The sequence below is a fragment of the Micromys minutus genome (genome assembly GCF_963924665.1).
Source record: "Micromys minutus genome assembly, chromosome: 15".
NCBI lineage: Eukaryota > Metazoa > Chordata > Mammalia > Rodentia > Muridae > Micromys > Micromys minutus.
In genome coordinates, this window is record NC_137984.1 from 1291200 (window position 1) to 1304965 (window position 13766).

The 13766-nt window shown below is 36.9% G+C and overlaps 1 protein-coding gene across 1 annotated transcript in view; it reads left to right on the forward strand.

Annotated features, from left to right (window-relative positions):
- The window catches only part of LAMA2 (laminin subunit alpha 2), a 551725-nt gene that overhangs the window by 124199 nt on the left and 413760 nt on the right, over positions 1-13766 (forward strand). The window contains exon 2 of the mRNA XM_080929510.1: positions 12954-13124. Coding sequence (XP_080785636.1) covers positions 12954-13124 — 171 coding nt within the window. The remainder of the gene's footprint in view (positions 1-12953; positions 13125-13766) is intronic.

Here is a 13766-nt window from a genome sequence, read left to right on the forward strand (position 1 = left end):
GAACGCATTGAATATCTGAGTTTTTTTCACCTTCTGGTTATTATAAATAAGACTGCTATGAATATAGTGGATCGTGTGTCCTTGTTATCTGTTGGAGCATCTTTTGGGTATATGCCCAAGAGTGGTATAGCTGGGTCCTCGGGTAGCACTATGTCCAAGAATCCTAAAGATACTATTCTCAGAATCCTAAAGATTGATTTCTAGAGTGGTTGTACTAGCTTTTAATCCCACAAACAGTAGAAGAATGTTCCTCTTTCTCCACATCCACACCAGCATCTGCTGTCACCTGAGGTTTTGATATTAGTCATTCTGACTGGTGTGAAGTTGAATCTCAGGGTTGTTTTAATTTGCATTTCCCTGATGACTAAAGATGTTGAACATTTCTTTAGTTGCTTCTCAGCCATTCAGTATTCCTCAGTTGAGAATTTGTTGTTTAGCTCTGTCCCCCATTTTCTTTAATAGGGTTATTTAATTCTCTAGTGTCTAACTTTTTCATTTTTCTGTGTATATTGGATATAGCCCTCTATCAAATGTAGGATTGGTGAAGATCTTTTTCAATCTGTTGGTTGCTGTTTTGTCTTAATGACAGTGAACTTTGCCTTACAGAAGCTTTGCAATTTTATGAGGTCCCATTTTCTGTTCTTGATCTTAGAGCATAAGCCATTGGTGTTCTAGTGCTCATGTGTTTGAGGCTCTTCCCCACTTTTTTCTTTTTTAGTTTGAATATATCTGGTTTTATGTGGTAGCCCTTGATCTACTTGGACTTGAGCTTTGAACAGGGTAACAGCACACCTACAGGATCTAGAACAAAAAGAAGCAAATATACTCAAGAGGAGTAGACAGCAGGAAATGATCAAACTGGAATCAACCAAATAGGAACAAAAAGAAGTATACAAAGAAACAATAAACCAAGAGCTGGTTCTTTGAGAAAATAAACAAGGTAGATAAACCCTTAGCCAGACTAACCAGAGGACACAGACTATCCAAATTAACAAAATCAGAAATGAAAAAGGAAACATGACAAATGAAACTGAGAAAATTTAAGAAATTATCAGATCTTACTACAAAAGCCTATCTTCCACAGCACTGGATATCTGGGTGAAATGGGCAATTTTCTAGACAAATGCAAAGTACCAAAGTTAGGTTAGAATCAGATCAGTGATCTAAACAGTCCCATAATCTTTTGAAAAAAATAGAAGCAGTCATTAAAAGTTCCCCCCCCCAAAAAAAAACCCCTCAGGACCAGATGGGTTAAATGCCAAATTCTATCAGACCATCATAGAAAACCTAATACCAATACTCTGTAAACTATTTCACAAAATAGAAACAGAAGGAAAAAAACCGAAGTTTTTCTATGAAGCCACAATTATGCTTATGCCTAAACCAAACAAAGGCCAAAGAAAGAAAGAAAACTTCAGAGCAATTTCTTTTATGAATTTTGATGCCAAAATACTCAATAAAATTCTCACAAACCAAATCCAAGAACACATCAGAATAAGCATCCATCATGATGAAGCAGGCTTTATTCCAGTGATGCAGTGATGGTTCAATATATGGAAATCCATCAACATAATCCACTATATAAACTCAAAGAAAAGAAAACACATGATCATCTCATTAGATGCTGAGAAAGCATTTGACAAAACTCATGTTAAAAGTCTTGAACAGATCAGGAATCCAAGGCCATTATCTAAAAATAGTAAAAAGCTATATATAGCAAACCAGTAGCCAACATCAAATTAAATTGAGAGAAACATGAAGCAATCCCACTAAATTCTGGGACCAGAAAAGGCTGCCCACTGTCTCTGTACTTATTCAATATAGTACTAGAAGTCCTCACTAGAGCAATTAGACAACTAAAGGAAGTCAAAGGAATAAAAATTTTAAATGAAGAAGTCAAAATATCATTATTTGCAGATGATATAATAGTTTACTTAAGTGACCCCAAAAATTCCACCAGAGAACTCTTAAACCTGATAAACAACTTCAGCAAAGTGGCTGGATATAAAAATTAACTAAAACAAATCAATAGCCTTCCTCTACCTAAATGATACAGAAGCTGAGAAATTAGAAAAATGAGAGCCTTTACAATAGTCACAAATAATATAACATACCTTGGTGTGACCCTAACCAAGCAAGTGAAAGATCTGTATGACAAGAATTTCAGATCTTTGAAGAAAAAATATTAAAGAAGAACTCAGAAGATGAAAAGATCTCCCATGCTCATGGATTGGAAGAATTACCATAGTAAAAATGGCCTTCTTGTCAAAAGCAATCTACAGATTCATTGCAATCACCATCAAAATTCCAACTCAACTGTTTATATAGTTAGAAAGAACATTTTGCAAATTTATTTGGAATAATAAAAAACTCATGATAGCAAAAACTATTCTCAACAGTAAAAGAACTCTGGGAATCATCATCCTTGACCTCAAGCTATATTACAGAGCAATAGTAATAAAAACTGTACGGTATTGGTACAGAGACAGGCATGTAGATCAATGGAATAGAATTGAAGATCCAGAAAATTTCCTGAACAAAACGCCAATGTCTTGTGCTCTAAGATCAAGGATAGAGAAATAGAACTTAATGAGATTGCAAAGTTTCTGTAAGGCAAAGGACTCTGTCAAGAAAACAAAACAGCAGCCAACACTTTGGGAAAGGTCTTTACCAATCCCACATCAGTTAGAGGTCTACTATCCAATATATACAAAGAACTCAAGAAGTTAGAATACAGAGAATCACACAATCCAATTAAAAATGGGGTACAGAGCTAAACAAAGAATTCCCAATTGAGGAATATCAAATGGCTGAGAAGCATTCATGTCATTTCTTCCTTGTGTATAAACATGCATGTCTTCTGCCTCTCATCTTTAGAGTTCTTCAGATTGACAGCAGCTTCCATGTTAACAGACTGTCTGGTACTTATGGAATACAGCTTTCATCTTTGGATAATACATAATCCATGCATGCTAACATATATGGATGTGCCTAGTAATAAACAAGCAAACAATGTAAATATGCTCACAGAACCAGTGGCCTTTTAGTTAATCTTCTAATTATTTGCTATTTGGAAGAAAAAATTTAATTTGTTCACTTATTTAGACTTAACCTTTTCCATGTTGTATAGTTTGGGATCTACTCAGAAAAACATCAATCATGGTTCTATGAAATAATAACCACTTGATTGTATGTTATCCTGGCTATCTAATCTTAGCAAGTGACCCATATCAATTATGACTATGAATATCACCCTGATGCTCTTGAGAGGGGATGAATCGGAATAGCCTAATAGGTGTGGCAAATAATGAACACACATTGTTATCCATAATATGACATGCCAAGGATTTGATATAAGCTCAAATATCGACCAATTCTTTGAATTGGTCATTAACAACTAATTGAGGGCCTTCCAAGACCAACACCCTGCACTGATTCATTAAACAAACAGAAAATAGTGATAAAATTTGATAAAATAGCTGCTCCAACCTTGAAGCAAAGTAATTATATTGTGAACATGTTCATTTTTGAGTATGCAATCAATAAGTACTGTAGAAACAAATCAATGGAAAGAAGTAAAAGAGGCTAAATGTTAATTGTATTAATATCTTCAGTATAATGCTTAAATATCCTATGAATCAATAGTGGAGTGATATCTAAGCTATATATTTTATGAAGTATGTCAATTTTTAACATTTTCAGAGGACCAGGGTGTAAGTCTTCCTCAAGCAATCTGAGCTTTCAAAAGCTAGGCTCAAATTACGTTATCAGTCTTAACTGTGTGTTAATCTCCTTTTAAATGCATGGCCTTGTAAAAGTACAATTGTACAGTAGATTATTGGGAATTTACATTACAAAGAACAGTCTCCATCAATGTCATGTAGGTATCTATAATTGTCTTATGGCTTCATCTTTCTCATTTTTTCCCATATATCCATTTCTGTGGGGGAAATCACATGGAATTCAATTTTCCATATTATAAACCTAGAATACACACTAATTAGTGATACTCCTCTTCTTCTGGTCCTTCTTTTATTATGGCTTTGATCTTTGATTGCACATGACTAGTCTCAAATTTAGACCTATAGCACTGTACCACTTGAGAGAAGATGTGTGCCAATATTAGCAAGATAGGACCAATGGGCATATGAAAAGACTTAGAGTTAAGTAAGAGAAAGAAATGACAGAATCAAATTCTCAATGTCCTGAGTAAGTTTTAGACATGTCTCAGCAGACCAGAGGTACTAGATATAAATGAATAAATGAATGAACTAGCAAACAAACTGGCTTTCTTGGAAAGTGTGAGGTAGAGTTTACTTACCCAGCCTCATGTTACTACCCCTCCCTCAAAGATCTAGCTCTCTCTCTAACAGAAAACCAAACATATATTTTTCTTTATACAGTATCATTTTACACTTTAAACTTAATCTTTGAAGAAAAGGGGAATGAGAAGAACAAGTTGTCAGCAATGACAACCATGTAACTGTAGGTCTATGTTAAGGCAATTCATGATTGAACATGAGAGAGGTAGAGGTAGGTGGGAAAGGTCTATGAGTGAAAGAAGAGGCAGGAGGTAGAGTTTAGAAGAAGGGATTTCAGAAGAAGGAAGGGGAAGATGAAGGGAGATGTGTATGTTTCTTCCAGTGCATCTCTTCATAAATAAGATTATTATGGATGTTTTATAAGAGATGCAATTGTACAAGATCATTTGATTGATCTAGGTTGGCAAATTATATTTATTGTATCAGGGTAGTTTGGTATATTCTTTGCTGTGACTACTTATTTGAGTTCTAAGTGTATAGTGGCAGAACACATAAAGCCCACCACAGAGTTGGGATGCATGTACCTAAAGCTTAGCAACAACATGCCAAGGAGAAGTGAGTGAAAAAAGCACACCAGTGTGGTTGCATCCACCCAGGACAGAAGTACCTGGGGCAGTAAAGTGAACTGTGTCAGAGTTCATAAAGGCAGAATAAGGCCACCAAGCTAGAGATCCTCCTGTGGTGCCAGATAGCCCCAAGTGGGAGCCGGCAAAGCATGGAATAAAAGGTTAAACATCCTTTTAATGTTTACTACAACATGTAATGGTCTGCTTTGATGAACCACTTGTATGAATTTTATGTCGCACGCCCCACTTCCCTCTGGCAGGAACGACGTGCAACAACAGGATTCTTCTGCGAACAACCTTTATTGTACAATACTCTGAGCAGGGGGCCACGTGGAAGGAAAATGCACTGCTTATATATACCCAGGAGACTCTGTCGCTACCTGATTGGTGCACCCTCCAGTAACTCATTAGCATGCCCAAGAGCAGGCTGTGACATCTGTGGCACATGCACACTATGTCTCTTGGGCTGGGCAACAGCTCTGTTTGCTGAGTCATTGGCGGGAAGCCAGCGCCATGTTTGGGTGTGGCACAAAGGGCTCTCAACAATTTTATGTGTATCTGTGTATGTGTGTCTATGTTACATACCTGCCCAAACACATTCTCTTATGTGCTAGGACAAATACTGGTTCAAACACAGACAGTTCCCCAAAGACCAAAAGATTGTCAAAAAGAGTCCAGCCCAAATACCATTTCTTCTGGCTGGCAGTTTTTTTCCCCACAAGAGCTCATTTACATTTCCCAACCTCATAAAACTCATCTTAGTACTTCTCAAATGTTTGGATGTATGGCTTAGTACACATTCAAAATATCTCTGAAAGAACAATTGCACAGTAGCACAAAGTAGTGCAGAATGACAGAGAAGGACACTGAGATGAACCTTAATTATTTCATTATATAATCTACTAAAGAGGGAATAAAATGTCTAAGATGTAAAGGAGACTATTTGAAATTTGCCACTTTGTAACTTTACAAAATGGTAAAACTATTTGTTTTTGTTTTATTTTTTTAAACAACTTTATTTTACAAAACAAAGATAAATGTACAGATTTTAAACATTTTTTGCTTAAAATTATACATTTTTGTCAGTACTGTTTTTTCAGACATTGAAATAATTTTTACATAAAACCATGTGAATATATTTTTTTAGTCAGTACTTGATTTTTTTTCAAGGGCTTGACAGTATGCATTGAAAACCTAATAGTTAAAATAACTGTAAAGAACATGCAAAACAAAACGCAACATGGAAATAGTCAAAGTCTTCTGGTTTTGTAAATATATGTATATTTTTTTGTTTTCTTTATTTCTTGGACTTTATACAGTCTGTGAGTTGTTTCTGGGGGAGTGCAAGCCTCTGGGGTTAGCATCCCACTATCAGTGACTGCATATTATGTCTGTTCTTTTGTGACTGGGTTATCTCACTCAGGATGATCTTCTCTAGATGCAGCCATTTTCTTAAGAATTTGGTTAAGTCATTGTTTCTGGTGGCTGAGTAGTATTCCATTGTGTATATGTACCACAATTTTTGTATCCATTCATCTTCTGAAGGACATCTGGGTTCCTTCCAGCTTCTGGCTATTATAAATAGAGCCACTATGAACATTGTGCTGCATATATGTTTGTTGTGTATTAAAGTGTCTCTGGGGTATATGCCCAGAAGTGGAATAGCTGGGTCTTCAGGTAGTACTATATCCAATTTTCTGAGGTATCGCCAGACAGATTTCCAGAGTGGTTATAATAGCTTGCAACCCCACCAACAGTGGAGAAGTGTTCCTCTTTCTCCGCAGCCTCGCCAGCATCTGCTGTCATCTGAGTTTTGGATCTTGGCCAATCTGACTGGTGTGAGGTGGAATCTCAGGGTTGTTTTGATTTGCATTTCCCTGATGGCTAAGGATGTCGAGCCCTTCCTCAGGTGTTTCTCGGCCATTCGGTGTTCCTCAACTGAAAACGTTTTGTTTAGCTCTGTACCCCATTTTTTAATAGGGTTATTTGATTCTCTGGTGTCTAGCTTTTTGAGTTCCTTGTACACCTTGGATATTAGGCCTCTATCTGATGTGGTGTTGGTAAAGATCTTTTCCCATTCTGTTGGTTGCCGTTTTGTTTTCTTGAAGATGTCTTTAGCCTTACAGAAACTTTGCAATCTCATTAACTCCCATTTGTTAATCTTTGACCTTAGAGCTTGAGCCATTGGTGTTTTGTTCAGGAAATTTTCTCCTGTACCTATGTGTTCTAAGGTTTTCTCTACTTTCTCATCTAATAGTTTCAGTGTATCTGGTTTAATGTGGAGATCTTTGATCCACTTACACTTGAGCTTTGTACAAGGAGATAAGAACAGGTCTATTTTCATTCTTTTGCATGCTGAGTGCCAGTTGGACCAGCACCATTTGTTGAATAGGCTGTCATTTTTCCATTGAATGTTTACTGCTCCTTTGTCAAAAATCAGGTGACCATATACATGAGGGCTAATTTCTGGATCTTCTATTCTATTCCATTGATCCACATGCCTATTTCTGTACCAGTATCATGCAGTTTTCAGCACAATTGCCTTGTAATATAGCTTGAGGTCAGGGATAGTGATTCCCGCAGATGTTTTTTTTGTTGTTGAGGATGGATTTTGCTATTCTAGGTCTTTTGTTATTCCATATGAAATTGCACATTGATCTTTCCAATTCCATGAAGAACTGGGTTGGAATTTTGATGGGGATTGCATTGAATCTGTAGATTGCTTTTGGTAGGATGGCCATTTTTAAGATGTTGATATTTCCAATTCATGAGCATGGGAGATCTTTCCATTTTCTGAGATCCTCCTCAATTTCTTTCTTTAGAGGTTTGAAGTTCTTGTCATATAGGTCTTTCACTTGCTTAGTTAGAGTCACACCAAGGTATTTCATAGTTTTTGTAATGATTGTGAAGGGTACGTTTTCCCTAATTTCTTTCTCCACATGTTTGTCCTTTGAGTACAGGAAGGCTACTGATTTGTTTGAGTTAATTTTGTATCCAGCCACTTTGCTGAACTTGTTTATCAGCTGTAGGAGTTCTCTGGTGGAATTTTTGGGGTCACTCAAGTACAGTATCATGTCATCGGCAAAGAGTGATGTTTTTATCTCTTCCTTTCTGATTTGTATCCCATTGATCTCCTTTTGCTGTCTAATTGCTCCAGCCAGGACTTCCAGTACTATGTTGAATAGGTAGGGGGAAAGTGGGCAGCCTTGTCGAGTCCCTGATTTTAGTGGGATTGCTTCAAGATTCTCACCATTAAGTTTGATGTTGGCTGTTGGTTTGCTGTATATTGCTTTTATTATGTTTAAGTATGGGCCTGGGATTCCTGTTCTTTCCAGGACTTTTAACATGAAGGGGTGTTGGATTTTGTCGAATGCTTTCTCAGCGTCTAGTAAGATGACCATGTGATTTTGGTCTTTGAGTTTGTTTATATGGTGGATTACATTGATGAATTTCCTTATGTTAAACCATCCCTGCATCCCAGGGATGAAGCCTACTTGGTCATGATGAATGATCGTTTTGATGTGTTCTTGAATTCCGTTTGCAAGGATTTTGTTGAGTATTTTTGCATCAATGTTCATAAGTGAGATTGGTCTGAAGTTCTCTTTCCTTGTAGGGTCTTTGTGTGGTTTAGGTACGAGGGTTATTGTAGCCTCAAAAAATGAGTTGGGTAATATTCCATCTGATTCTATCTTTTGGAATAGTTTGGCGAGTATTGGTGTTATATCCTCAATAAAAGTCGGATAAAATTCTGCACTGAACCCGTCTGGACCTGGGCTTTTTTTGGTTGGGAGGCTTTTGATGACTTCTTCTATTTCTTTAGGTATTATAGGGTTATTTAGATGGTTTACTTGGTCTTGGTTTAATTTTAGGACCTTGTATCTGTCTAGGAATTCATCCATTTCCTCCAGATTTTCCAATTTTGTGGAGTATAAGTTTTTGTAGTAGGATCTGATGATTTCTTGAATTTCCTCAGTTTCAGTTGTTATGTCCCCACTTTCCTTTCTGATTTTGTTAATTTGGATACTCTCTCTTTGCCCTCTGGTTAGTCTGGCTAGGGGTTTATCAATCTTGTTGATTTTCTCAACGAACCAACTCTTGGTTTTGTTGATTTTTTCAATGGTTCTTTTTGTTTCTATTTGGTCTATTTCTGCCCTAATTTTGATTATTTCTTGCCGTCTACTCTTTTTGGGTATATCTGCTTCCTTTTGTTCTAGGGCTTTTAGCTGTGCTGTCAGGTTGCTGATGTGAGCTCTCTCCAGTTTCTTTTTTTTTGGTGTTCTGCCTCTAGGGTTATCTCTTTTAGCGTTTTCTTTATTGTGTCAATTTCTGTTTTATTTTCTCTCTTCCATTCCTTTATTCCTTTGGTTCTGTTTTCCTCTAGTTCTTTGAGTTCTTTGAATGTTTTTCTTGTATATTCTTTAAAAGCTTCTGAATCTTTTTGCTTTTCCTCCCTTTCTTGTTTAAGTAACTTTATCAGCGTCTTGAGGCATGATTTCAGGTCTGTGTCTTCTTTTTCTGGAGTGTTTGGCATTCCAATGTTTGCTGTTATGGGAGAGCTGGGCTCTGGTGTTGCTAGATTGTCTTGGTTCCCTTTCTTTCTCTTTCCTCTTGCCATTTTGTTCTCAGTGATATGTTCTTACCTTTCCCTTGTATCTGGTCTGTGTCCCTTGTTCTCCACTGCTTGAGGTGTCAGATGGGTCAAGCCCTGTTTTATGCCTCAGAGTCGTAGGGTGTGAGCAGAAGTTCCAGTGTTCTGTTTCTGTTTGGTGGATCAGGCATGGCAGGGCAGGGCAAGGCAGGGGGTGCACTTTCCTTGTGTACTCCACAGAGATCTTTCTGCTCCCCTGCAGCCCATGTCTTCCACCCACCAGTTGCTCAGCCTCTATGAGCCGCTGATCTGCCTGGCAGGTAGGCCAGGCTCCGCTCTGCATCTGGAAGTCGCTTCTGGGTGGAAACAGAAGTTCTAGTTTTCTGTTCCCAATCGCTGGATCGGGCAGGGCGGGGCAGGGCAAGTTAAGGTGTGCACTTTCCATGTGCACTCCGAAGAGATCTCTCTGCTCCCCTGCAGTCTTGGTCTCCCACTCACCAGTTGCTCAGCCTCTATGAGCCGCCGTTCCACCTGGCAGGTAGGCCAGGCTCCGCTCTGGTAAAACAATTTTTAATTGAATAACTTTATTTAAAAAAACAAAGATAAATGTACAGATTTTAAGCATTTTTGCATAAAGTTATATGAATACATTTTTGTCAGTACTTGATTTTTTTAAAGGTTTGATAGTATGCATTAAAATCTTACTAGTTACAATGAGCATAAAGTACATGTAAAACAACATATAACCTGGAAAAAGTCAAAGTTTTCTTGGTGTGTAAAGATTAACAATAATGATTTTTCTTTCTTTTTGTGCCTTTGTTTTTCTTGAACTTCATATAGTCTGTAAGTTGTTTCTGGGGTGTTCAGAGCTTTCTGGGGTTAGTATCCCATTATCAGTGACTGCATATTATGTCTGTTCTTTTTTGACTGGGTTACCTCACTCAAGATGATATTCTCTAGATGCATGCATTTTCTTAAGAATTTCACAAAGTCATTGTTTCTGATAGCTGAGTAGTACTCCATTGTGTAAATATACCAAAATTTTTGTATCCATTCATCTACGAAAGGACCTTTGGGTTCTTTCCAGCTTCTGGCTATTATAAATAGGGCTTCTATGAACATTGTGGTGCATGTGTCTTTGTTGTATGTTGGAGCTTCTCTGGGCTATATTCCCAGAAGTGGAATAACTGGGTCTTCAGGTAGTACTATGAACAATTTTCTGAGGAATCGCCAGCCTGATTTCCAGAGTGGTTTTACCAGTTTACAACCCCACCAACAGTAGAGAAGTGTTCCTCTTTCTCCGCATCCTCGACAGCATCCGCTGTCATCTGGATTTTAGATCTTAGCCAGTCTGGTTGGTGTGAGTTGGAATCTCAGGGTTGTTTTGATTTGCATTTTGTTTGAGTTAATTTTGAGACTATTTTTAATAATATTTATTTGGCATGAAGGAAAGACAAAATGAAATATAGAAGGTACCTGTTGTATGCACTCTTTACATTTTACAAAACATTCTCTATGCTGTCACAAAGTAAATATAATATTTTTGTTACTGGCTAATACTTCTCTGAACAGTGATCATGATAAACTGCCCATACACATGGATAGAATAGTTCATTTTGTGAGGATCAGATGTCTAGATGAGCAGCTTTAACAGATAGAATGGTTGCGCTAGTGTGAGTGGTATTACATAAAAATACTAGAAAGCACTAGAAAATGAGGAAATGTTGTAAATTCCAGATAGCTGTTAGCTGAAAGGAAGATTAAGACAAGAATGTTGAAGCAGGCAGTTCATTGGAGGATGGGAAACAGGGGCATTTAGAGACTGAAGAGTGTGGTAACCAACAAATATGGATATTGCTTAGCTATTACATTTTTTGAGTGATATTTAAGAGCTGAGAGATATCACTTGAGTTCTATTTAGTTACATCTTCAAGTTTTGAGACTGATTACAAAAAAGTTTACAATATTGAAAACTGCCTGTTTTCTTTTTTCTGATTTTGAAAACTGCCTGTTTTCTATTATTCTTCTGATCAAAAAGAAAATTCAGTAATTAAATAAAAACAAGCATTCAATCAAATGCTTTAAGTACTTTTTCTAGTTTTTCTCTTAAAAACTTTTCTCAGTGCAATTCTAAGGTCAACTAAGGCTATAAATGAATCAAGAATGGCAAAGCATATGTTTTACATCACATTGTGGGCTGTGGAAATAGGCTACACTCTGGGGACAGGCGCCTGGGAGGAGAAGCACAATCCTGCTGCTGGCCAGTTGTCTCCCAGACAAGTTGTTTAGCAGCTTAATAAAAGGAACATGAAGTAGCACATAGATCACATGACTGCTTTGTGACACAAATTAGTCCACAAATATGAAAAGCACAAGAACGGCGGCAGATGTGGAAAGAGTAGTGTTTGGCATGTTATTGATACACATTAATAGAGATGGTTATTATTAACATAGGCAGATGGTTCTGACTGATGTTTGAACCAAGATGTCATCCCTCCATCTTGCAGACACTGACTCCTCACTATGTCTTCACCATGTGTCAATGCCTGAATTTAAAGCAGAAAGCATTCGTGAGCTAATGAATCCAAGGGTCTCAGTAAAACACCATGTATAAAATAGTTACAAATGAATTTTTGTTAACAGCCAAAATGATAGAGACTTAGCTGAAACATTTACACAACCAAAAGAGACTGAGTGATTAGAATGTTCCATGTACAACTCAAGTCCACTTACTTGACATCTCTTCCATGATGAGGTTTCAGTTAAAGAAGGGCTTTTGATTTTACCACACTATTATTGAAAGGAGGTTCACAGAATGCAAATTGTAGAGAGCAGAAAAGGCATCACCTAAGCAGATGTTAAGAGCCTCCACTGGATTCTCACTGCAAACAAGAGACCTCTCCAGCTTTGCACTTAGATGGGCCTACATAAGCCAAATCCTTCCATTAGATCCAAAGAAGCAGTTTCTGGCCTATGATCATTAATTACTATGACAAAGTTTTGGTGGTACAGAAACCAACAACAGGTAGTTTTCTCCAGTCTATATATGAAGGTGCAGCATCAATCTATACTAAATGGTAATTAAGGCATACAAGTACCATGAAGAACATAGGTTCATAGTTGTATAGAAACTGCACAGATCTTAGCTTAATACTGAGTATTAGATGATATGGAATACAGAAGATTCTGATAGAATAATGCCATCATATTAGGTATATAATGTCTGGTTTAAATAACTAGTATTTAAATTAAATACTAGTGGCTGAATGTTAAGTGGAAATCTTAAAAGCCAGAAAGTATTTTCCAAAGTTCCTTTAATAGAGTACTTCTGATGCACTGTACTAAATTAACTTTGGTATTTAGTGACTAATTATTCCTGTTTGTATTGATTTAGTTCCCTGAAAATTGTCAATTAAATTGTACTTTAAAATGTAGAAAAGATGTTCTGACCCACCTTTATGTATTACCATTTCTCAGGTTTATTTCCTGCTGTCCTAAATCTTGCTTCGAATGCACTTATCACAACCAATGCTACCTGTGGGGAAAAAGGACCAGAGATGTACTGCAAGTTGGTGGAACATGTCCCTGGGCAGCCTGTGAGGAACCCCCAGTGTCGAATCTGCAATCAGAACAGCAGCAATCCATACCGTATGTATTGTATATGTATTTTGTATGGCATTGGATGGAAAAAAAATTCATTGCAGCCAAATTTCATTAAGATCAAAGGACATAAGCCTAAAAATCTCATTTTTTTTACTGTAAGCTTTTTATGAATTCTCTCAGTCATAGCAGGAAATTAACTAGTCGAAGTTCTAAGGCAGATATTAGACTCCCTGGATCCAGAATGCTCTCTGGGGATTTGATGTTTCATGTAAGACTTGACTGTTCATTGGTTCCTTATTTTCTAGATACTGTTCTTCAAACCCAATAGGAAAAAAATGTATTCTTTTGCCTTTAACTAGTGAGTCAAGGGTAAATGAACACAGATCCTATAGTGAGAGAAGAGGGTCTTAAATGTATTCATATACTTTTATGCAAAAAATGCTTAAAATTTGTACATTTATCTTTGTATTTTAAAATAAATTGGTTAAAATAAAAAAAAGTTTAAAGGCAAATGAAATATTTCCCATAAAAATTTATTGTCACTATAAGAGAACTCTTGCTGATGAAACCATGATGAAGTGGAAATTTAGGTCAAGCTTGAACTAAAGAGTTTAGTAAGTACAGTAAAAAAAAAGAGAGGGGTGAGAAGAAAAAAAAAATCCCAAAATTCAGAAAAGCTTCCATGTA